The 24278-nt window shown below is 46.2% G+C and overlaps 1 protein-coding gene across 1 annotated transcript in view; it reads left to right on the forward strand.

Moving 5' to 3' along the window:
* The window catches only part of DDB1 (damage specific DNA binding protein 1), a 28952-nt gene that overhangs the window by 554 nt on the left and 4120 nt on the right, over positions 1-24278 (forward strand). Inside the window, exons 2-22 of the mRNA XM_066360920.1 lie at positions 839-987; positions 1988-2104; positions 2465-2686; positions 5599-5713; positions 6653-6750; positions 7691-7849; positions 8434-8517; positions 9478-9594; positions 10571-10673; positions 13998-14073; positions 14166-14274; positions 15628-15806; positions 15897-16060; positions 16137-16244; positions 16401-16608; positions 17355-17450; positions 17549-17660; positions 18606-18729; positions 19341-19505; positions 20203-20297; positions 23926-24096. Coding sequence (XP_066217017.1) covers positions 839-987; positions 1988-2104; positions 2465-2686; positions 5599-5713; positions 6653-6750; positions 7691-7849; positions 8434-8517; positions 9478-9594; positions 10571-10673; positions 13998-14073; positions 14166-14274; positions 15628-15806; positions 15897-16060; positions 16137-16244; positions 16401-16608; positions 17355-17450; positions 17549-17660; positions 18606-18729; positions 19341-19505; positions 20203-20297; positions 23926-24096 — 2771 coding nt within the window. The remainder of the gene's footprint in view (positions 1-838; positions 988-1987; positions 2105-2464; positions 2687-5598; positions 5714-6652; positions 6751-7690; positions 7850-8433; positions 8518-9477; positions 9595-10570; positions 10674-13997; positions 14074-14165; positions 14275-15627; positions 15807-15896; positions 16061-16136; positions 16245-16400; positions 16609-17354; positions 17451-17548; positions 17661-18605; positions 18730-19340; positions 19506-20202; positions 20298-23925; positions 24097-24278) is intronic.

The raw sequence follows: 24278 nt of genomic DNA on the forward strand, positions 1-24278 counted from the left end.
GGGGCGGTGGTGATGGCGATTTTGGGGTCAGAATTTTCTTGTGGGAGAGCCTGGGTGGAGTGGAGTGGGGTGGGGGATGTGAGGAACGCCCTCAGGCTCCGGGAGCTGGACTGGAGCCCTCTTTGCCTGGGGCTGTTGTTTACGCGAGGGAGCTGCTGGTAACGGGGGTTAGGTGGCCCGTCCCAGTGGGCTGGGTTTACCTTGTCTGTGCAAGGATTAAGGACGCCGATGTTCAGAATCTGGGAATAATCAGCTTGAACCAGGTTTTCAGCAAAATTATGATGACCTCAAACTTGGTGTGTTCTTATAAATACTTAGGATTCTGAAACAAAGCAGTTGTCAGAGAGTTTGGAAGTAGGGAAGATGTGGATGAAGGTAATGTTCGTAGACTATTGGCAGGGCAAGAGCTGTAGGCAAAAACAGTGTGTTAGTATAAAGCTCTGAGAATTTTCTTCATTTGACTCAGTCTGTTTGGTAGAGACTTGGTGAACATTTAGATAAGGACGGAACAGGAATGAACAGTTTCTCCAGCATCCCTTAGTTAGGGGATAGGTGTGCCCCTGGCAAAGGAAAAGGAAAACTTGAGGGCGCAGAGCCGTCTAAAGGGTTTTCACAGTCATTGTCAGTTGAAGGATATGGTGCTCTTAAACTCCGTCCTGTGTTCTTAGTCTGATTAGTGAAGTAGCTTTCGTGATTGTGAAGTGAGACTCTCTGAGGGGCTGGATTTGGTGAGAAGGGAGTGAATGGAGGGAGCTGGAGAAATATATGAATTACGTGAGAATTCCGGGTGATTTAGAGTCTGCACTGGCTTCAAAAGTTAGAGGATCTGTTCTTTCAGGGCACTTCACTTCAGCTGAAGACTTGAACCTGCTGATTGCCAAGAACACGAGATTAGAGATCTATGTGGTCACAGCTGAGGGGCTCCGGCCCGTTAAAGAGGTGGGCATGTATGGGAAGATCGCTGTCATGGAGCTCTTCAGACCCAAGGTAAGTGCTTTGGGTTGGGCCCAGCAACAAAGATCGTTTTACATTGTTTTATATTGTTTGGGATGGATGGAGTAAGGCTTAGGAGAGAAACTACTCCTTTTGAATGGCAGGCTTTAACTTATATTCTTCTTGAACAAGATTCCTAGAAGTGGGAGAGATTGACTGGGGGGGAATTGATCAAGATGACATGTTTAAGAAGGGGAAAATAAAGCAGTTTGAAATGTGAGTCATCATACTGTGGGTCATCATGGCGATTCAGAGCATTGACTCTAGATTAGGGCAGTCCTGGCTTCGTTCCTTATTCTTACTTTGTTATTTAACTTTTCAGAACCTTATTTCTCTATCTGCAAAATAGGGATAACAGTATCCAATCCCTTGGGTTATTGGTGAAGATGAAATGATCTAATGAAACAGGACCTAGTGCATAGCATTTATCGTTATTTAATTATTGTCACATTATCATTATTATAATTCATGTTTTCATTCATTGATTCATTATATTTTAACTGAATCTGACAAGAAAGCAATGGGTTCAAAACTTTAATTTTAACACCTTTGAACAAAATACATTTTGGGGCTTTGTGTTCATGATAAGTAAGACTTCCGTATATCTATTTTAGCTTTATTGTCATTTACTATTTTTCCCTCTTTCTCCAAAAACTTGGAGATTAGAGGAGTACATTTATCTTTCAGAATTTGAATGGAATGATTGAGATTAGCTTCAAATGGAAATCGATGAAGACATTGTATAGAGCAGAGATGGGGAATTATAAAAGTGAGGACTGGATGTTCACCAGCTTCAGTTCTGGCCTTTTGCACACACCCTTGGAGTGTGTGCGCACTTATATCTGTTATATATTTATACTTACTGAATTTTTCTCTTCAGGGAGAAAAAAGTTCTTAAAGAACTTATCATACTTAAAGAATGATGGTTAAAAGGCTGGACAGGAATTCCTGTTTTAAACAGAACCTCGTTTGATAGCATAATGTTGGTTTCCAGGGGGAGAGCAAGGATCTACTGTTTATCCTGACAGCGAAGTACAATGCCTGCATCCTGGAGTATAAGCAGAGTGGCGAGAGCATCGATATCATAACACGAGCCCATGGCAATGTCCAGGTGAGGTGTCTGCTTCAGGCTGACGGCAGGTTTCCAGGCAGGGCTGGGATGATTTAATGAAGAACATTGAAGTGCTGGGGGCACTTCTCTCTGTATGATCAGAAAAACAAGGAGAAAACACTTAGTGTTTGAGCTTTTAGGAAGAAAGGACTTCTGCATTTTACTCTGAGTCCAAGGGACAGGGTAAATAATTCATTGAGGTCAGTGTTTTACAGAAAGACATGCACTGACATTTGGGCTTCCTGGCATGTCATGTAGATGCCACTACCACTCCTAAAAGCAACCTGGGAAAGTGGGGCCTGGTGTCCTGTGTCGCTGTGGGTGTTGAGGTTCTTTCCTAACCCCAGTTTTACTTTTCAGGACCGAATTGGCCGCCCCTCAGAGACTGGCATTATCGGCATCATTGACCCCGAGTGCCGGATGATTGGCCTGCGACTCTATGATGGCCTTTTCAAGGTTATTCCACTAGACCGGGACAACAAGGAGCTCAAGGCCTTTAACATCCGCCTGGAGGAGTTGCATGTCATTGATGTCAAGTTCTTATATGGCTGCCAAGCACCTACCATCTGTTTTGTCTACCAGGTACTGCAGTGGTCCCCAGCCTTTTTTGGGCCATGGACCGGTTTAATGTCAGAAAATATTTTCATGGACCAGCCTTTAGAGTGGGACGGATAAATGCACAAAATAAAATTATGCAACCGGCGTAAAAACTGTGGTATTTTTAAATATAATTGTTGAACTTACGAGATAAGCGTCAAGAGTGAGCCTTAGATGGATGTAACATAGGGAATCTGGTCATTTTTAAAAATAAAACATCGTTCAGACTTAAATGTAAGTAAAATGGAAATAATGTAAGTTATTTATTCTTTCTCTGCGGACTGGTACCAAATGGCCCACGGGCTGGTACCAGTCCGCGCCCCGGGGGTTGGGGACCACTGAGGTACTGGATTGGGAGGAGAGATGGAGAAGTTGTGTGGTTTGGCATAGTAGGAGTTCATTTTTGCTACTTGAAGCGCCTGGATTTTATAGTAGGGTAGGCGGACGTGTTTAATGTATTTGTCCTGAACTATTTTGAACAATATAACTAATACGGGTCAGGTTTTGGTTGTGTCTTGAGTGCAGTAGTGCTTATTGTGGAGGCAGGAAGCCTCTGAAGCTGGTAGCAGGTTTTAATCCTGAGATTATGCGCTTGGTATGGGCCCTGGGGATTTTATAGGGTGACCCAGTTTTTACTTGGTCTTAATCTCTTATTGTTATGCTAGAGGATTACTAAAATTTATCTGTAGAGAAATGATCTGAAAGTTGCCTTTACAAGCGAAGAGGAAAAATCCCAGTGATGCTTTATATATGTTTTCTAAGAAGAGGTTGGCATTTTATTCAGCACTTACTTCCTGGTGACTTGCTGGCTCTTGACTTCTATTTTAGTCTGTGCCTAAAACTTGAGCAGAGCTGATCGTGGGCAGCTGTTCTCTGGCCAGATCTGTTGGGGAGGGTGGAAAGAGTGGCAGAGCCACCAGACTAACATGCCTGTTCTTGGTAAAATCTTAGTCTTTTAACAAAGGGCCGTACAGCCTGAGGTCATTTCACTAGCATGTCATTGAATAAATGATGGAAGGACCCAGTCCAAGCCATGTACTGTGTGGGCGTGAAAACACTGATAGCTGTGTTAAGTATTGGCAATACACTGATGTATAACTATTTTTAGATTGCTTAGTATCACTAGAAGTGTTATAATTCTGAGGCTGATTGGAATTAGTTTCAGTTGAATAAGGTTGAAACTATTTTGGAAATACTGATCTTTTTTACAGTGCATTAATTATCAAGTTGAAATAAAAACTTAGAATTTCTGTCCCTTCACTTTTGTTAAATATCAGGTCATTAAAACATTGATGTTGGTTATTCTGACTTTGCCTGTTCCCAGCCTCGGCTACCAGTGTGAATGATCTTTCCATTTCTGTGTGTTTCTCAGGAGGCCCAAATCCAAACCCCTGGTTGAACTTTTTGTGAAGTTGAGTCCTCTTCAATCATTGATAGGGAAATCTTTTCATCAACTAAAAATTTATTTCCTGTTTTTGTGTCAATTTCATATGACCAATCAATACCATGTGAAAGGTGGTTATGCGAAGTGTTTCAGGAACTGTAACAGTGATTAAGGTGTGGTCCCTGCCCTGAAAAACATCGTTGAATTCCTGTCATAACTCCTTAGACCCTGGTCTGGCCTTTGTGAGGCCATCCTCCCCTGGCCGAATGTAGCCTTTTCCCCAGTGCTGCCCTTATCTCACAGAGATGACGACCAGCTCCAGGACAGAGCGAGTCCTGACTTGGGAAGAGAGGGGGATGAGGTTGTTGACAGTGGCAGGACTACAGGCTTTGACTAACTTGAGAGCAGCAGTATGGTGTCTTCTCCCTAACAGCACCTCATCAGAATGCTTTTAAGGCTTTATCATCAAATTTAAAAAAATTGAGATGTATTTAGCCTCTCAGTGTGTTTATTTCTTTAGTTGTTGTGTAAGTTCCATATCACACACACAAATCTACATTTTTTTTTAAGTGAGAGGAGGGCAGATAGACAGATTACCACGTGCGCCCGGACCAGGATCCGCCCAGCAACCCCTGTCTGGGGCTGATGCTGAAATCAACCGAGCTATCCTCAGTGCCCACGGCCAACACTCAGACCACCCGAGATAGCCTCAGTGACCATGCCTGATGCTCGAATCATTCGAGCCACTGGTTGTGAGAGGGGAAGAGAAAGAGAAGAGGGAGGGGAAGAGAAGGAGATGCTCACTTCTCGTGTGTGCCCTGACCAGAAATTGAACCCGAGACGTCCGCATGCCCGGCTGATGCTGTATCCACTGAGCAAACCGGCTAGGGCCAGAAATCTACATACAGGGGTTCCTTGGGTTACAACAGTCTCAACATACGGTGTTATTTAAAATGCTCGCTCCCATAAACACTTAAAAAAATTGAGATGTAAGTGTTTCAGCTTACGCCATTAGTGTTGTACTTACTACGTGAGTGACCTAGGCTGGTTGTGTATGGTGGAAGAACATGCCGTAACACGGTATGTAAGTGAGGGAGTTGGCATCTCCCAGTACACTTACCTATGCCATTTTTGGCTTAGTTGTGTTTTTATGTTCTAGAATCTAGATTATGATTTTACAACTGTGTTTTAGGGTGTGTTTTGACATGTCAAAATTCGGGTTACGTTACTATCATTGGAATGGAACTGTGTCATAACCCGAGGACCCCTGGTATTTACATTGCTTAGTACAGCATGACAGTTTAATTTTTTTCTAATTCTTAAACTTCTGTTGGTTGGTTGAACTTTTGGTAAAAGTAGGCCTCAGTGACAGTCTACCCAGACAGTCACAGACACAGTCACAGGATAGGAAGGCTGATATGGCGGGATTGTCAGATGCTTGGTGGTGGTCACTTGTTCCTTTCAGGGCCCCTCTCCTGCCCTAAAGGCTAATCACTCTACCTTTCCCACCTAGGACCCTCAGGGGCGGCACGTAAAAACCTACGAGGTGTCTCTCCGGGAGAAGGAGTTCAATAAGGGCCCTTGGAAACAGGAAAACGTAGAAGCTGAAGCTTCCATGGTGATTGCAGGTTGGTCGGGGATTTAGGAATTTGCCTCCGCCCCAGGTCTGGGCCAGTTCCCTAGTGCTCCTTCCTCACCGGCTCTTCCCTTCCTTTCGCTGCTCAGCTGCCGTGAGCATCTGCGCTGTGCACTGCTCTCCGCTGCGCCCTGCGCTGCTCTCTCTTGTGCCCTGCGCTGCTCTCGGTGCCTCTTCTGAGTGTGCTTCCCTTGCTTTTCATTTCTGTCTTCGAGATTGTCTTGTTTTTACTCTCCCTCCCACCAAAGTATAGTTTTTCTCTATTTGGGATTAATTATAAAACAAATTGATTTGCAGAGTGGCATATGGAAATTAGTCTCGTTATTTTATTGTTGAGCATAACGTTTAAAAAACTGAAAGGGATAAATAGAGGTTATCTGACCTGACTCTTGTATTTTATAGATGAGGAAACAGGGCCTGAGGGACTTGTCCATGCCTGTATCTCCTGGACAAGGCCTGGGCTACATTCCAGGCCTGTTTGCACATATCTGTACTTTTGCCCCAGCACCATGTTGAGTCTCAGCTAGTAGAGAGATTTTAAAATTCTTAAGTGCTAATTGGCTTTTCTAAGTGGTGACCCTAATAATGAATAAGGGGGGAAATTAAGCTGGGAACAAGGAGAAAAGTAAATGCATTTAGTCAGGAAGGATCTGAGTGCGGGGGAGAAAAGTGGGAAGAATGCATGTGGGAGGACGGCGAGAAGACTACCCTGAGCTCAGAGACACGAAGAGTGGCGGTTCACTATCACCAGGATTAGATACTGCCAGCCTGAAATCTCTAGGACAGGAAGCTAAGAAAAAGGCTGTTGTGTCCATGGGCTTAGCTGTCTTTAGAAATAATGACTATCTTAAAGTTTGGATTAGTGCCCGTGCTGTCTCAGGGTCTGGCAGGTCCAAAGTGCGGAGCTCTAATGCTGCCCTTTTTCCCACAGTCCCAGAGCCTTTCGGAGGGGCCATCATCATCGGGCAGGAATCAATCACCTATCACAATGGTGACAAGTACCTAGCGATTGCGCCTCCTATTATCAAGGTGAGCAGCTTTTCTTTACCTTTTTCCCCCTATTTCTATAGTTCTTTCCCTGCTCCTCTCTCTTTCCCCATTTGTCAAAAGGAGAGTCACAGAAGTCTGTTGCGCTGTTCACAAAGTATATAAGATATTGTATTGGTCATTAGGAATACAAAAAGATATTGGCCTGGTTTTGCTTAAAAAGAGCTTGCTTGCTTGCTAAGCAAGAAATAATAAAATAGGTTTACCCTTTCCATTGACTGGGGCAAGTGTAAGAATGGAAAGTTTTTGCAAATTCTATTGAATATTTTCAGGGCTCACATCATATAAAGCACTACAATGACAAATTATATAGACCTTAAAAATTAGTCATAGAAATTAAGCTTTGAGGATAAATAAAATCTATGGTAGCATTTATAGTCCAGTGAATAATTACAGCTGCTTTCTATTCTTTACATTCCTATTTCCAGTAGAGTAATATGTGTATAAACATTTTATTGAACTCCACAGAAAATGGTCTTCAAAATAAGAATGTCCCTTTTTTTTGGAGTGAAGGAAGATAGTGAGACAGACTGCCACATGTGCCCTGATCCACCTGGCAACTCTGTCTGGGGTCCATGTTCGAATCAACTGAGCTATCCTCAGCGCCTAGGGCCACACTCAAACCAGTGGAGCCACTGGCTGCGAGAGGGGAAGAGTGAGAAGGGGGAGAGGGAGAAAGGGAGAAGTAGATGGTGGCTTCTCCTGTGTGCCGGGATTGAACCTGGGACGTCTGCACAGTGGGCTGACGCTCCATCCACTGAGCCAGTTGGCCAGGTCCACGTCCTCCTTTTCAGTCACATATGTCGTGTTAGCTGAGTGGATTTCATGCTCATACTGTGGCTGGGTTTGGCAAAGGGAGTGGTTTACTCTGTGGTTGTGGAAGATGCTTAATCTGTAATGACCGGTTCCTCCCTTTGGACAGCAAAGCACCATTGTGTGTCACAATCGTGTGGACCCCAATGGTTCCCGTTACCTGCTGGGAGACATGGAGGGACGGCTCTTCATGCTTCTTTTGGAGAAGGAAGAACAGATGGACGGCACTGTCACCCTCAAGGATCTCCGTGTGGAACTCCTCGGAGAGGTAGGGCTTGTTCCTATTCTGCTACATTCTCCAAGGGGCCTAGTGACCCATGTGTGTGGTTCCACACAAGAACTGGAGTTATATCACCCAGCAGCAAATGATCAGTCCTACGTGGAAGTTTGTTTTCGAATGGTTGGATGTTGGAGAATCTCACAGGCAGCCATAAGCATAAAAGCCTCAAGCATAAAAAGAAGGAAACAAAAATAATTAGATTAATTTATGCTGTTATTCAGTTCTGGGAGGAGATTCCCAGATAGTTTAAGAATTATGCAGTGAATTTCAGAGGTTTCTAATTTTTCTGGGAGACTGAGTTGTTGGGATTAAAGTGATCATTTGGAGTAGGCACCTTCAGGGTAAAGTGTAGATTTTTCTGACTGTGCAGATGTGATAAAGGGACAGTCACAAACCTCAGAAGTTCAGAAACGTTTTTTAGTGCAACCTGGGATGTGAAGTGGAGAACTGTTTCAGGCACCATAGCTGCAGTTGTGCATTTTCTTAGCACAGGTCTGAGAGGCGGGTAGAACGGGGTCTGGATCCCACAGGACTTTATTCTGATGCCTTTCATGCTGTTGCCTTTCTCCTAGACCTCTATTGCCGAATGCTTGACATACCTCGACAATGGTGTTGTGTTTGTCGGGTCTCGCCTTGGTGACTCCCAGCTTGTGAAGGTGAGAAGACATTTTCTTTTTTTTTTCTTTTTTTTCTTTTTTGTATTTTTCTGAAGCTGGAAACGGGGAGAGACAGTCAGACAGACTCCCGCATGCGCCCGACCAGGATCCACTCAGCACGCCCACCAGGGGCGACGCTCTGCCCACCAGGGGGCAATGCTCTGCCCCTCCGGGGCGTCGCTCTGCCGTGACCAGAGCCACTCTAGCGCCTGGGGCAGAGGCCAAGGAGCCATCCCCAGCGCCCGGGCCATCTTTGGTCCAATGGAGCCTTGGCTGCGGGAGGGGAAGAGAGAGACAGAGAGGAAGGAGGCGGGGGTGGAGAAGCAAATGGGCGCTTCTCCTATGTGCCCTGGCCGGGAATCGAACCTGGGTCCCCCGCATGCCAGGCCGACGCTCTACCGCTGAGCCAACCGGCCAGGGCCAGAGAAGACATTTTCTTTCTAGCTTTTTCACTGCTGCTTCACTGGGTTTCTCCTGTGTTTAGTGCCTCTCAGATTTCTTCATTTCATCCATATCCCTAGTATTCAGCTTTCTACTTGGTTGATTTAATGTACTACCCTGACTAGCTCTTTGTCCTAAAAGTTTATTCTGCAAATGTGGTAGGCAGGGCGCTGGATGCTGTGGCCAATGGTGAGCAAGACTCGGCTCCCACCTTCAAAAGGTCATTGTCTGATGTGCTGGAGCCCCTCTAGAGTATGAAAATTTTGGACCTTCTCGGCAGAGAAATGCATGCAGACATCTTACATTTTCCAAACTGCTTCATTAGAAGTCCCTGGCTGGTCAATGGGTTGCCTGTAAGACAGCCATGTTTCTTAGTCAGCAGTCCCCTTTCAGAAACCGCCAGAGGAGCGTAGGGAGGGCAGATCTAGTAAGATTGTGAGTATCTTTGGAGTAAAGACCATCTCTTTTGGGGTGTGTCTGTTAGGAACATTGCAGGACTAACATTGTTCTTTTTCCTAGCTCAATGTTGACAGCAACGAACAAGGCTCCTATGTCGTGGCCATGGAAACCTTTACCAATTTAGGACCCATTGTGGACATGTGTGTGGTGGACCTGGAGAGGCAGGGGCAGGGCCAGGTAAGAGGGTCATCCTGGAAATGGATAGTTGGTGTGCCCTCTCAGACTGTATCCTCCTAGGCTCGCCTATCTGGAAGGGGGAGTGTACACTGAAGATAGCTTTAAGAACCTCATACACTAATCCCAATAGTAGAAAGATAACTACCATTTATTGAGTGCCTATCGTGGTCTGCCAGGCACTTTAATATACACATTATCTATTTTTGCACAAGCACCATATGGATAGGGATTCTTGGTCATTTCAGAAGTGAAGAAACTTCGGGCTGAGAAAAGTTAAGTAAAAGTTAAGATCACATAACTGCTAAATGGAGGTGTGTCTGTCTCCAGGTCCTGTGATCTTTCTAGTAAATTGAGTTCCACTTGTGGAAGCAAGCTTGCTAGGAGAAATAGTAAGACCTTTTTGCTTTTTGGATTAGCAGGGGTCTCAAACTCAACTCAGCATGTGGGCCGCAGAGCAAGATCACAGCCGATTGGCGGGCCGCACTAGGTCTACAAAAGGCAACTGTTACGCAACACTTTTCTCACTGCAGTTGAAAACAAAAAAAAAATCAGTACAACAAGCACAATCGTACATGCAGTTTACTCAGTGTCACAAAACGACCAGAAACTGTAGTTCGCATCACAACTGCTGTTAACTAAGCTAATATCTAGCTAGGATGCTAGAGAAATGAAAAATACAAGTAGGCCCCTAGGCTTACTTAATTTTATCCAAAATATTTTGAACTTCGTGGATTAGTCTGCGGGCCGCACAAAATTGTTCGGCGGGCCGCGAGTTTGAGACCCCTGGATTAGGGCATCTGTCTTCTTGATATACTTGGGAGACTTTGGAGATCGGCCTCTGCTAAGTCTGCAGCCTCAAACCTAGTTCCACAATAAGGGCCCTTGGGTTTAGGAATAGCTGGTTTACTCTCTGGGCATCAGTATGGTGGCTCCAGGCTCTGGAGGGGTTATTTAGAAACCTTTTCTCTCCTTGCAGCTGGTCACTTGCTCTGGGGCTTTTAAGGAAGGTTCCTTGCGGATCATCCGGAATGGAATCGGGATCCACGAGCATGCCAGCATCGACCTACCAGGCATCAAAGGTAGCCTTTTGGCAGACACAGGATGCACATCTTCATTTGAATGACCTTGGCTTTGGGCATTTGGCCTTGGTACATGTCGTGAAGGCACTTGGGTGGGAGCTAGAGGGAAGCAGAGCAGATGAAGAATAAAGGAAATCATGATAACAGTGAAGTGAAGGAAGTTTAAACATCCTTGAAAGTACACAACTTAACTTAAAAAAACTACTACTGACCAAGTCAGACAATGAAATGGAGTAATGAGGAGGAAAAGATTACAAGTTGAATTTAATGTTGTATATGGAGAACTGATAGAATCCCTAAGGAATGTGGAGGCTAAGAATATATAGAAAGGTGTAAGTAACTTCTAGGACAAACAATTAGTTCAATTCTAGAACTAACAATCAAAAAGATCAAAGGAAGACTACATAATGAAAGACTTTATAGCATATAAACTGTAAACATAACCTAAAATAATGTGATGGAACTGATATGGATGAGTTTCTATATCTCATGTCAGGTACATGGTACCATATTGGTAAACATAAACGGGTTGAACTCACCCACCTGTTACAAGAAAAAGTATCAGATTGAATCATAAAACCCAGTTTAAAGTTGTATTCAGAAGGCACATCTAAAATAAAGTGATTCAGAATATAAAAGAAAAGGAGGAGGGCAACAGAAAAGAAGTAGAGATTTATGAATTAGAAAGGAAGAGAGCATATAATGATAAAACCTGAGACAACCAAATGAGAAACTAGACAATACGAATTCATTAAGGTGGCAGGATATAGAATGTACTGAAATCAGTAACTTTCATCTAAAAACACAATTAGAACGTATAATAGAAGGGAAGAGGCAATTTGCAATAGCAGTAAAAAATAAAATACAAAGGAATAGCTTTAGTAAGTGTGCAAAATCTATACACAGAAAACTTGAAAATACTCTTGAAGGATTAAAAGGATAGATTGTGCAAATGAAAAAGACATATCAAGGTCTTACAAATTTCTATAAAGCTATTTTCTCTTTGACTTTTTATATATAATATATTTAATAGAAGTATTCATAGGTTTTTTTCTTTGACCTAGACAAGTCAAAGTCCAAATGAAAAAGGAAGAAACAAGAAAGCCAGGAAAACTTAAGAGCAGTGAGACAGGACTAGCCTTGCCAGATAGTAAAACATACTATTAACCCTAGTAACTAAAAGTGTGGCTTTGGTGCACTGATGCACAGACTCAGCAGTCCGGAAGGAACACAATAATAAGTGGGAGTTCAGTGTACGCTAGTGAGCGGGTCTCAGTTCAGTGGGATGAAGGGGACTATTTTTAATAAATGGTATTGGGATGCCAGTCATTTGGGAAAAGGTAAGGTGGGACCCATACTACACAATGTATGTGTTGCTAGAATCTAAATGGAGCAAAGACTTAATGTGAAAAATGAAGCCATACAAAAGCTAAAAGAAAGTTGGTGAATTCCTTTCTAATTTTGGAGTGAAGAACGTCTTTTAAATTATGACTCAAAAATACAGAAGCCAAAAAGGAAGATTGATGAATTCAACAACATAAAAATAAAACATGGGAACATTTTCTCAATCCATCGAGACTTTGCTTCTCAGCAATTGTTGACAGTTTGACTCAAACTCATAAAAAGTTAAAAATAAATAAATAAATACTTGCCATGGCAAAATCAAACCACTGTAAAGTTAGAAGAATCAGCAAGCTACTATAGTTAAAGACATGTAATCTTCTAGCCAAAGGCCTAGTCTCCCCAATTTATAAAAATATTTCTAGAAAGATCATTAAATTTCCTATTCCCAATTTGGCAAAGGACATGAATGGATAAGTAACAAGCATCACTTTGTATTAAGAGAAATGCAAATCAAAACAAAATAGTGGTATTGTTCTTTACGTGACAATCAAAGTCCAAATGTTTGACAACATGCTCATTGGCCATACCTACCCAAACTAAAGCTGTATTTAGTGATTTGTCCAGCAGTCCCAGTTGTGGGCATCTTACCCCACTGACCTTCATATATAGAAAGTGACATAAACGTAAGATTCTTTCCTGTGACATTGTATGTTATAGCAAAATCCACTGAAAAAGTGTCTAGCAGTGGACTCACTAATAAACTGGTACAGCCACACTATTAAAAATTGTGCAGATGTCAAAACAAGGAACTCTTCTGTTCTGATAAGAACTCACGCATATGTTAGATGAGAGAACAGGTACAGAACCATGTGTAATAGGATAGTTTATATTTTTATTTGCTTATAATATAGTGTTAACCTATTTCCTTAAATTAAAAAAAATAAATTGAGGCCCTGACCGAGTGGCTCCATGGATAGAGTGTCGTCCTGGTGCGCCTAGGTCGTCACAGGTTCTATCCTGGGTCAGGGCACATACGAGAAGCAACCAGTGAGTGCACAACCAAATGGAACAACTAAGCGGAACAAAGAAATAATGCTTCCCTCTCCCTCCTCCTCCCCCTCTCCCCCTCCCCTCTCCCTCCTCCTCCCCCTCTCCCCCTCCCCTCTCCCTCTCTCCCTCTCTCCCTCTCTTCCCCTCTTCCCCTCTCCTCCTCTCCTTCCTCAAGTCAGTGGGAAAATTTTTTAAAAATTGCATTACTAAACAATGTTACCCCAATAAATACAATTAAAATAAAAAATAAATTAGTAGAATAAACTAGAAACTATTCTTGATGACTATTTGACAGGTTAGAAGCAGAGGTACAGGATAAGACTTCTGTCTTAATGCATTTAAAAAATAAAATTTACTTTGAGTCATGGAAATGTATTATCTGAAATGAAATGAAAGACAAAATATTAGGCTGAAGACAGTTTTTAGAGTATCTGACTTTGTCAGAGTCTTTTTTTGTTTTGTTTTTACAGGGACAGAATCAAAGTGAGAGGTAGACAGGGACAGACAGAGACAGAAACGGGGAGAGATGAGAAGCATCAATCATCAGTTTTTCATTGTGACACCTTAGTTCATTGATTGCTTTCTCATATGTGCCTTGACCATGGACCTTCAGCAGACTGAGTGACCCCTTGCTCGAGCCAGCGACCTTGGGTCCAAGCTGGTGAGCTTTTTGCTCAAGCCAGATGAGCCCGCATTCAAGCTGGTGACCTCGGGTCTTGAACCTGGGTCCTCGGCATCCCAGTCCGATGCTCTATGCACTGCGCCACTGCCTGGTCAGGTTTTTGTCAGAGTCTTAATGCCAGGAGGCAACACAGTGTGTATTCCAACTCAGGACCGACTCAGATTCCCTGCTCTTCCTCTGGGGTCAGGCTGGCCCTTCCTTAGATGCGTTGGTCTGTGCTGTGTCTTAATCCTTGATCTTTGTTCCAGGCCTATGGCCACTGAGGTCTGATCCTAACCGGGAGACCGATGACACTTTGGTCCTCTCTTTTGTGGGCCAGACAAGGTAAGATGAGTCTGGTGCCAGCTCCAGGTGCTCATGTGAAGGTTGCATGGGGGGGAGCTGGTCTGGCTGACCTAGGCCTTCTTCTGCTGCAGAGTTCTCATGTTAAATGGAGAGGAGGTGGAAGAAACCGAACTGATGGGTTTTGTGGATGATCAGCAGACTTTTTTCTGTGGCAATGTGGCTCATCAACAACTTATCCAGGTAAGAGCTGAGAAGAGGGCAGGCCTCATGTCCTTGAATTTGACATAGAGTGCAGTACAGAGGATCATGGAATTTTTTCTTTTTTTAAAGATTTTATTTATTGATTTTACAGATGGGGGGCATGATGAGAGTGAAAAGTATCAACTCATAGTTGCTTCACTTTCATTATTATTGCTTGCTTCTTGCTTGTTGTATGTGCCTTGACTGGGTTTCGAACCAGTGACCTTGGCATTCCAGGTTGATGCTTTATCCACTGTGCCACCACAGGTTAGGCATTAGTATTACTTTCTTAAAGAATGCACTTTTGCTAGCTACTGTAAACACATTTCTACTGTTTATGGCTGTATTGACAGGAGCAATAGAGACAAATGATAATAACTTTTAAGTGCCTGCTGTATGCCAGGAGCATAACACTTCCTTCTCACCCAGCTAAGATGGGCATTCCAGTTATCTTGTAGATGACTGAGCTTGAGAATTTATTCCCTTACCCAAGGTCATGAAATTAATATGTAGTAAGCTTCAGGTCTGTCTGGCTTAGAAGTCTTATCTTCTTTCCATTTTTATGCCTATGAATGCTGAGTGTTCGTTTTTTTGTTGTTGTTATATTTTTCCCAAGCCAGAAACGGGGAGGCAGTCAGACAGACTCCCGCATGCATCCGACCGGGATCCACCTGGCACACCCACCAAGGGGTGATGCTCTGCCAATTTGGGGCGTTGCTCTGTTGCAACCAGAGCCATTCTAGTGCCTGAGGCAGAGGCCACAGAGCCATCCTCAGCACCCGGGCCAACTTTATTCCAATGAAGCCTTGGCTGCGGGAGGGGAAGAGAGAGACAGAGAGGAAGAAGAGGGGGAGGGGTGGAGAAGCAGGTGGGCGCTTCTCCTGTGTGCCCTGGCCGGGAATCGAATCCGGGACTCCTGCACGCCAGGCCAACGCTCTACCACTGAGCCAACCGGCCAGGGCCTGTATGTTCGTTTTTGAAAAGGGTCAAAATGTGTCATTAAGACTTTGGTCTTGACTGATGGGTTGCCCACAAGATGGTAAGAGTATTGACCATTGGAATGTACTATATCAGCATTATGTTCATGGTAAGTTCTGAATTTTATAGGTATCTACAAAATGAAAATAACAAGATTATTCTAAAAGTGCTAGTTCTTTCCAACTCTAAATCTTTATTGTCTTACATAAAGATAACATTGTAATTAATTAATGCAGGATTTTGGAAAAGTATATTATATGGCAGAAGAAGACTTATGTGGCTTATTCTTAGGACTCTCCTAGGGCAGCCATTACACTTTCCCACTCCTCTATAGATCCTTGCAGGTGCCCAGAGATATTGCTTTTCTTTCTTAAGATCACTTCTGCATCCGTGAGGTTGGTCTCTCAGGAACCCAAAGCTCTAGTTAGTGAATGGAAGGAGCCTCAAGGCAAGAACATCAGCGTGGCCTCCTGCAACAGCAGCCAGGTAGTAGTAGCTGTGGGAAGGGCCCTCTACTACCTGCAGATCCACCCTCAGGAGCTCCGACAGATCAGGTGTGTGCTTATCTGCACTTTCCCCTCCCCTGTCTCGGGGACTTCTTTCATCCTTGGCTTACTTCCTGTCCTATATTCCTCTTCGTTCAGCCACACAGAGATGGAACACGAAGTGGCCTGCTTGGACATTACCCCCTTAGGGGACAGCAATGGGCTGTCCCCTCTTTGTGCCATTGGCCTCTGGACAGACATCTCAGCCCGGATCTTGAAGCTGCCCTCTTTTGAGCTACTGCACAAAGAGATGCTGGGTGGAGGTACGGCTCTTCTGAGGACTTGGGCTGGGACCAGAGTCAGTATGTGGAACAAGAACTTAGTGTACCCTTTTCACAGAGATCATTCCTCGTTCCATCCTGATGACCACGTTTGAGAGTAGCCACTACCTCCTTTGTGCCTTGGGAGATGGGGCACTTTTCTACTTTGGGCTCAACATTGAGACAGGTGAGAATAGCACTTTTCGAGTGAGGGGCTCTTTGAAAAATGAGGAGGATTGGAATAGCAGAGGTTTTGGCCTGAAGGTGCTTCTTTTGAACTTCACAATCCAGCTGTTTGTCCTGATTTCTTTCCTTCTTTCTTCTGATGCTGTTCTTTCTGTAGGCCTGTTGAGTGACCGTAAGAAGGTGACTCTGGGCACCCAGCCCACAGTGTTGAGGACCTTCCGTTCTCTTTCTACCACCAACGTGTTTGCTTGCTCTGACCGGCCCACTGTCATCTACAGCAGCAACCACAAACTGGTCTTCTCCAATGTCAACCTCAAGGAGGTGAACTACATGTGTCCCCTCAACTCAGATGGCTATCCTGACAGGTGAGCCTCTTTCTCTTTCTCAGCAGGAACCGTGGATTGGGGGCATCGTGATATTTTCCTCAGTTTCCTTCCTTCCAGCCTTTTCCCAATGCCACAGTCAGCAAAAAGCTGAGACGGGAAGGGAAGAGCAGAGGTTCTCTATGGCTTCCCACAGAAATACCCAGCAAACGGTTTTTAAAGTACAGATTTTTTTTGCATCTTTTTCAGATTGTGATTCAGCAGATCTGAGGTTGGGCCCTAGAATCTGTATTTTCAGAAAACCTTGCAGGTGATTCAAATGACCAAAACTCCTGATTTTGAGGTCGTTATGTATCCCCCTAGAGCAGGAGTTCTCAGAGGGTGGCCAGTTCAGCAGTCCCAGCACTGCCTGGGAACTCGCTAGAAATGTTAGGTTCTGGGCAGGAGCAATCGGACTGAAAAGCCCTCCCACTGATTCTAGATAATTTGAAAATTGTGATTGAAAATCTGTTTCAGGTTCAAATGCTGCACATTAGCATTGAATTGAAAGTTGTTGAATCTTAGCCTAGACCCACCCAGACCAATGAAATAAAATCTAAGGGTTGGACCAGGCCTCTGAATTTTGAAGTCTCCTCAGAGGGTTTTTAACCTAAAGGTCAAAGTTGGGACTGCTCCCTGGAGTAAGCTGGTGTAATTCTGCCTTCCTTTTGTTCCCCTTACGGAGTTAGCTCCTGGAATTGTTTCCTTCTTTGGGTCTACTCACTCTAAACCCAGACCCTTCTTTCCAGCCTGGCACTGGCCAACAACAGCACCCTCACCATTGGCACCATCGATGAGATCCAGAAGCTGCACATTCGCACGGTTCCCCTCTACGAGTCCCCCAGGTCAGGCGGGTCGGGGAGCTGCGTGGGGTGGGGATCTGGGGGTTGGTGGAGAGACTCCAGACTTCTGAGAGGCAGTGTGTCCTGTACTTCTCCTGCAGGAAGATCTGCTATCAGGAAGTGTCCCAGTGTTTTGGGGTCCTCTCCAGCCGTATTGAAGTCCAGGACACGAGTGGGGGCACAACTGCTCTGAGGCCCAGTGCCAGCACTCAGGTGAGGGCAGTGGACAAAGAAAGATGGCATTAGCGCAGGGGCAAACTTGTTTGTAAAGGGTCAGGTAGGAAATATTTTTGGCTTTGCAGACCAAGTGGTCTCCGTCACCTACTCAACTCTGCCATTAGGAGAGCAGCCATGAATACCAGGTGGACACAGCTGGGTTCCAATAAAACTTCCTTATGAAATCAGGCAGGAGCTGGATTTGGCCTGCTCATTGGTGGGCTAACTTTGGGCTGCACATGACAGTGATTTTGCTGCTTGTGGCTTTGCAGGATGAAGAATTCCTTTTCTCTCACCAGTTTGGGTACTTGGTAGGGTGTGCATAATTGGGGACAGCGTAGTGTAATAGTTCAGAGCATGGGCTTCAGAGTCTGACAGAACTGGCTTCAAGGTTTATTGCTAGCTGTGTGACCTTGGGCAAGTTTAACTTCAATTTTCTCATCTGCAAATGATAGGAATGGGGCAGTCTAGAGTCGCACACAGTGGGATGTTGGCTGATGCCCTTACTCCATGTGTTCTCTGCCTTCTTGCTCCCAGACATCTGTGATGGGACTTCTCTAATCAGAGTAGAAGGTCTTTCTAGTTTTCTTTTTATTTGAAGTGCTTCCTGCTGTTACATTGAGAGAGGTGGAGTCTGTCACTTTCTTAGGTACTTCCTCCCTAGCTTTGCATGATTGACGTGGAGTCAATGTTTTAATGATGTTTAATGACCCTTAGGTTTTTGTTACAGTGCTGTGTCAATTCCACACGGATTTAGATCCTTATTCTCGTTCTTGTATCCTCTGAAAACCTCGGCTCTTCAAGCTCCACTCGAGCCGCCAGCTTTCAGAGTTTTCCTCATTCAGACTCAGTCTCCATCCCCGGGCCTGTCTGTTCACCGCCCGGCTCTTTCCAGCGCCAGTCCGCTTTCGCGAGGGTGATGCGTGTGCCTTCTGTTCCCAGGCCCTGTCGAGCAGCGTCAGCTCCAGCAAGCTGTTCTCCAGCAGCACCGCCCCTCATGAGACCTCCTTCGGAGAAGAGGTGGAGGTGCACAACCTCCTTATCATTGACCAGCACACCTTCGAAGGTGCGGCTGAGCTCTCTGTCATTCTATACCTGTGCTCTCCCTGGACTGGGCTCTTCTGGGTTCTGGTGTATTACATGGTTTGGTAGACAGTGAATAGAGCATCGTTAGCAGAGAAGAAGGGAAGGGTGGGATCTCCTCAGGTCAGAATGGGCGGTGAGGGAGCGTCTGCGGGGACAGGAGCAGCAGGAGGCGGGGGGTCTCAGGTCAGAATGGGCGGTGAGGGAGCGTCTGCGGGGACAGGAGCAGCGGGAGGCAGGGGGTCTCAGGTCAGAATGGGCGGTGAGGGAGTGTCTGCGGGGACAGGAGCAGCGGGAGGCAGGGGGTCTCAGGTCAGAATGGGCGGTGAGGGAGCGTCTGCGGGGACAGGAGCAGTGGGAGGCAGGGGGTCTCAGGTCAGAATGGGTGGTGAGGGAGCATCTGCGGGGACAGGAGCAGTGGGAGGCAGGGGTCTCAGGTCAGAATGGGTGGTGAGGGAGTGTCTGCAGGGACAGGAGCAGCGGGAGGCGGGTGCATAGTCAGCACCTGTGCTCCATGTGGAGCGAGCTGTCTCAGGTGCCAGTTACATGTGCCCGGGGGTCATCAGCCAGTCGTCCTCTCCACTCTACTTCTAGTGCTTCATGCCCACCAGTTTCTGCAGAACGAGTATGCCCTCAGCCTGGTCTCCTGCAAACTGGGCAAAGATCCCAACACGTACTTCATCGTGGGCACAGCCATGGTGTACCCGGAAGAGGCGGAGCCCAAGCAGGGTCGTATTGTGGTGTTTCAGTATTCAGATGGTAAGTGGACGCAGTCTCCAGCTTTTGAGAGATTTGAAATTCTGAGAAAGTCAGACTATTTTAGGTTTCAGAGCTTCAGTTAAGCAGCAATAGAACCCATGTTACTGCTGTGACGTGAGACATTCTGCTCTCTCAAGCTATTGATTGAATGTGTTTTGGAGTAGGAGAGCAGAGGCATGTACAATCTATGGCCCCTGTTCCTCTTCTACTCATTGAAAGGCAGGAAACGGGGGAGAGGTGAATGACGGCTAAGAGAATCGAGTGGCTAGAGTAAGAGTGATGATTCCTGGATTTGTTTTCCACTTGGTTGCTCAGCCATTTAGGACTTCTTTCCAATTTCAAAACTTTTGTGTTTATTTCTATATCTCTGCTCATCTCCCCCAGTATGGTTCTAAAGACTGGATTTCAGTCCAGAAATCTTGGATCAGATGGCTGAGATGGAATTGGTCTCCATCTTAGACAGACCTGGAGTTTGAGGGTGGGCAGATCTTGGACAGTGTCTAGAATTACCGCACGTTACCTTGGGGCTCATACTTCCAGTGGTAGTTAACCTCAGTGTACACTGACTGTATTTCCTGCTTTCAGGTGAGTGGTTTTGAGGTAGGAGTTAGAGCCAGAGCACCAGTGAGAGGTTTCTTTTGGTTAAAGTATGAGCTCATAAAGGAGACTTAAAAGAGTGTCTTTTTATCCCCTCCAGGAAAACTACAGACCGTGGCTGAAAAGGAAGTGAAGGGGGCTGTGTACTCTATGGTGGAATTTAACGGGAAGCTGTTAGCCAGCATCAATAGCACGGTGAGGCCCATACCCCCTGGTACCTGTCATATGTTAGGTTGTACACCATTAACCGCAGAGCATGTCTTCTGTGTGTTTCCTGGGGCTGTGTGTGTCTAATTGAAGGATAACGAAGTAGTGGGGATGGAGGATGGAGCTGGGAATCTGGGAGGCTCAGATTGCACAAAATATCAGACTTGGTTATGGAACCCCCATGAGGATCCTAAGTGCTTGTGGGGATTGAGATGCACTTGTGGGGAATAAGAGCTATGGCCCTGTTCCAGAAGGATCCGGAGTGCAGGACTCCTGTCGTCATGGTATTGGGGTGTGCCACCCTCCTAGTACGTGCATGTGTTTACCAACCTGAGAGCTCTTTGAACCCTGTAGTTTAGAGATTTTTATAGAGACCTCACCATGTAGGCATGCTGGGTTATTAACTCAGTTTCCAACCTCTTGTTTGGGTGGGGCTGAAAATTGCAAGCTTCCAATCGCAGCTTTGGTCTTTCTGGTGACCACCCCAACCTGGAACTATGCAGGAGTCACCAAGAATGACCTTATTAGAACAAAAGACTCTTAACACCTAGGAAATTCCAAGGGATTTGGGAGCTCTGTGTGAGGTGTTTCTATTACCCATATCACTTAGAAAGTCTCGGGAACTGGGGCAAAGATCAAATATATACGTCTCACGTCACAGTGGCGACACCAGAGGGTTGGTTTTGGACGTGCTAAGTTTCAGTAGTCATTGTAGTGAAGATGTTAGGGAGGTAGTGGGCTGAGGGAGGCATTGGCTCCAGGCAAGAGGTAGGCTGGAGATAGCAGCATTCAAGCCAAAGGTCCGGATGAGACCCCTGCAGTGAGGAGGGAGCCGGTAAACGGCGTGCTGCCAGTCGGTCCGGTCACAGAAGGGGTAGCATTGGCCACTGGCAACAGGAAAGTTGGTGGTGACCCTGCACCAGAGCTCTTTTGGTTGAATAGTGGGGAAGGAAGAAAACATTGAAGAGGGTTCAGCTGGGACGAGGGAGAGGACAGCTAATATTAAAACCCTTTTTGAGGAGTTTGGTACTAAAGAGAGGAATAAGGTAAGTACAGGGAACATCAGGACGAGAGACTTAATTTTTCAGGTTAGAAAATGCTGCTGCACGTCTCTCTCCTGGTGGGAATGGTCCATGAGAGAAGACTTACTGGTGCCGTGTGTTTGAGTGGGCGAGAGGGTGGTGTGGAGCCCGGCACGGCGTGGGCCTCGGGTGGAGGCGCTGGGCTCCTGTGGGAGAGCCCATCTTGTGTGCGGAGGCACGAGGAGCGATGAAGAAGGGGGTGTCAGAGGCTGAGAGGGGAGGAGGTGTGAGCCCGTCTCTGCACCCGAAGCGTAGTGGGCGAGGAAAAGGCACGACTGAGAAGTGGACCAGTCATCCGGCTGCCTGCTTTCCCTCAGCAGTAGTTGAAGAGTCGAACTCCATCAGTTAGGTTTTGTTGGTGAGTGTGTTCCAGGGGGGGCCCAGGAGTTGAGCATCTGTAGGGGAAGCATTGCAGTGATGGCCTCTGGGGATCTGGGAAAGGGGAGACAGCACAGGTTCTGGGCTTATTTTTAATGACAGGCTCTGAGGGCAGCCATTTCCATGGTAAATGGGGAAGGGGGTATTGGACAAGGTTAGAGGTCAGTATTGGAAGGATCTTCCTTATGTCCCTGAGAATTACAGGGATGTTGTGTGGGAGCAAGTAATGAAGTGGGTGGAGGTGACTGTATCAGGGAGTGGCCGTGGGAGTGGGCTACTGGTATCAGCTTCAGAACTGACTCCCTGAGGGGAGAGGTGGGACAGAAGTCCAGAAGGGCAGGTGAGGACGTGCTGCTAAGGCCGTCCTTCCTTCAGACCCAGTACAAGGGACAGGGAGGGAAAATGGCTAAGGGTGAGAGGGCCACAGGGCCCTAAGAAAAGATATACATTTCAGTTAGAGTAACAAGGGGCCAGCCAGAGAACAGGTCGTCCGTGACTAGTGACAGTGTGTTCTAGAGCAATGATTTTCAACCTTTTTACACTTGGGGACCCATGAAAATAGAATTGTTTTGGGGACTGCTAAGGCAGAAATCACCCTGAGCATAAGCGAATTTGACTAAGATCATTGTGTCTAAAATCTTCATACGACATCAGACCAGCGGGGAATTGCTGGCGGACCGTCTGCAGACTGGTCTGCGGCTCGGCTGTTGAGAAACACTGTTCTAGTGGGTAATGATAAAAATGGGAGGGGTCGGATGGGAGGTCAGATTAGGAGCTGTTTACTCCATTGCCATCTCATAGAAATATCATAGAAGCCACACGTGTAATTTTAAACTAATAGCCACCGGAATAGAAGTAAAAAGAAGCAGGTGAAATTAGTTTTAGTAATGCATTTTATTTAACTCAGTAGATCTAAAATGTAATTTTATGTGTAATCACTGTAAAAGTTAGTAGTGAGATATTTTACTTTTTTTCGTACTACGACTTCAGAACCCGGTGTGTGTTTTGTACTTCCAGCACACCACAGTTTGGGCCAGCCACAGTTCAGGTGTTTTGTAGCCAAGTGTGGCTAGTGGTGACCATATTGGACAGATGAGGCCTGGAACCCGTGGGTTACGAGTGGGAGTGTTGGGTGCTTGGTGATGTCTGACCTTGGTCTTGACTCTGTCTGTTACAAGTAAGGAGGCTGACAGTGTGGAGAGCGAGTGGTGGGTGTGTTGCCAGGAGTGTGAGAGCTCGCCCTGTCTTCACTCCACTGTTGGAGGTGTGGAGGCCCAGTAAGGCTGGGCCCCCTTGACCCTGCCGGTGGAGGTGTGGTGGCCATGGTGATGACGAATGACTCTTGGAGGGCACACCTGTAGAGCTAGGGTTCTTTGGACACACCTCCAGGAATCATGGCTTAATATACTCTGCCCCGGAGTTTCTTTATGTGCAGAGGCCATGGTGGGGCCACGGGGACCTTGAAGGGTCTGCCAGGGCAGGCTCCTCTAGGGAGTCAAGTGGTTCTTCCTCAGGCTGCGTTTTGCGAAAGAACTGTTCATTTTTTTGCCAATTGTGAAGCATCTTTATTCTTTTTTGGAGATCTGAACTGAAGAAACATCGCCGTGGAGAAGGTGGAGAAGTGGGCGGAAGGGTAGCCACGGACTTCCGGGCTTTAGAGTCCTTTGTTGTGACAGTGTTTCTGTTGGACTTGCTGCTCGTGTTCTCTCCTCACTGGGCTCACGTCAAAGGCTCCAGCAGTGAGCAGGTTTGACAGTGTTCTGGAACAGGCGCTGTTTTGGGAGGCACCCTTGTTCCTTCCCGATCAAGAAATTGGAGATGGATCTTCTCTTTCTAGAGCTCTTTTGCAGGTCTGTCACAAGAAGCCATCTTGTGTCGTATCCATAGTAGGACTTGTGTTACTGTGGACTCAGTGTTTGTCTGACACTCACTGTTTTCTGTGAGGGAATACTGCTTAGTTTGCTGTGCTCGCTCTGTTTTCGTGCGTAGTTCATAAATGCAAATACTAAAGTGTTCATGCAGCTACCTCATCAGACCGTTTCACAGCCACGTGCCCTTGTTAACTGGTGCTGTGGAAGGAGGTTGAGGACAGGGCAAGGCAGTCGCTCAGGGGGTCCGGGCCCCTCAGGGTGAGCGAGACGCCCCGGCCTTCGCAGGTGCGGCTGTATGAGTGGACGACCGAGAAGGAGCTGCGCACTGAGTGCAACCACTACAACAACATCATGGCGCTCTACCTGAAGACCAAGGGCGACTTCATCCTGGTGGGGGACCTCATGCGCTCCGTGCTGCTGCTCGCCTACAAGCCCATGGAGGGCAACTTCGAGGAGGTAGTGGGGGGGCAGTGCTCGCTCAGGCCGTGGCCTTGCCGGGGTTTCGGTGGTGGGGTGGGGCAGGCACGCCCAGCGGGGACAGAGCGGTATCCCTGGAGCATCCACCCTGCATCGACTCAGTATTTACAGCCCAGCATCCTGAACTCTGAGCAGGCTCCATTTCTGGGTGGGCTGCTTGG

Source organism: Saccopteryx leptura, chromosome 1 (assembly GCF_036850995.1).
Source record: "Saccopteryx leptura isolate mSacLep1 chromosome 1, mSacLep1_pri_phased_curated, whole genome shotgun sequence".
NCBI classification, from domain to species: domain Eukaryota; kingdom Metazoa; phylum Chordata; class Mammalia; order Chiroptera; family Emballonuridae; genus Saccopteryx; species Saccopteryx leptura.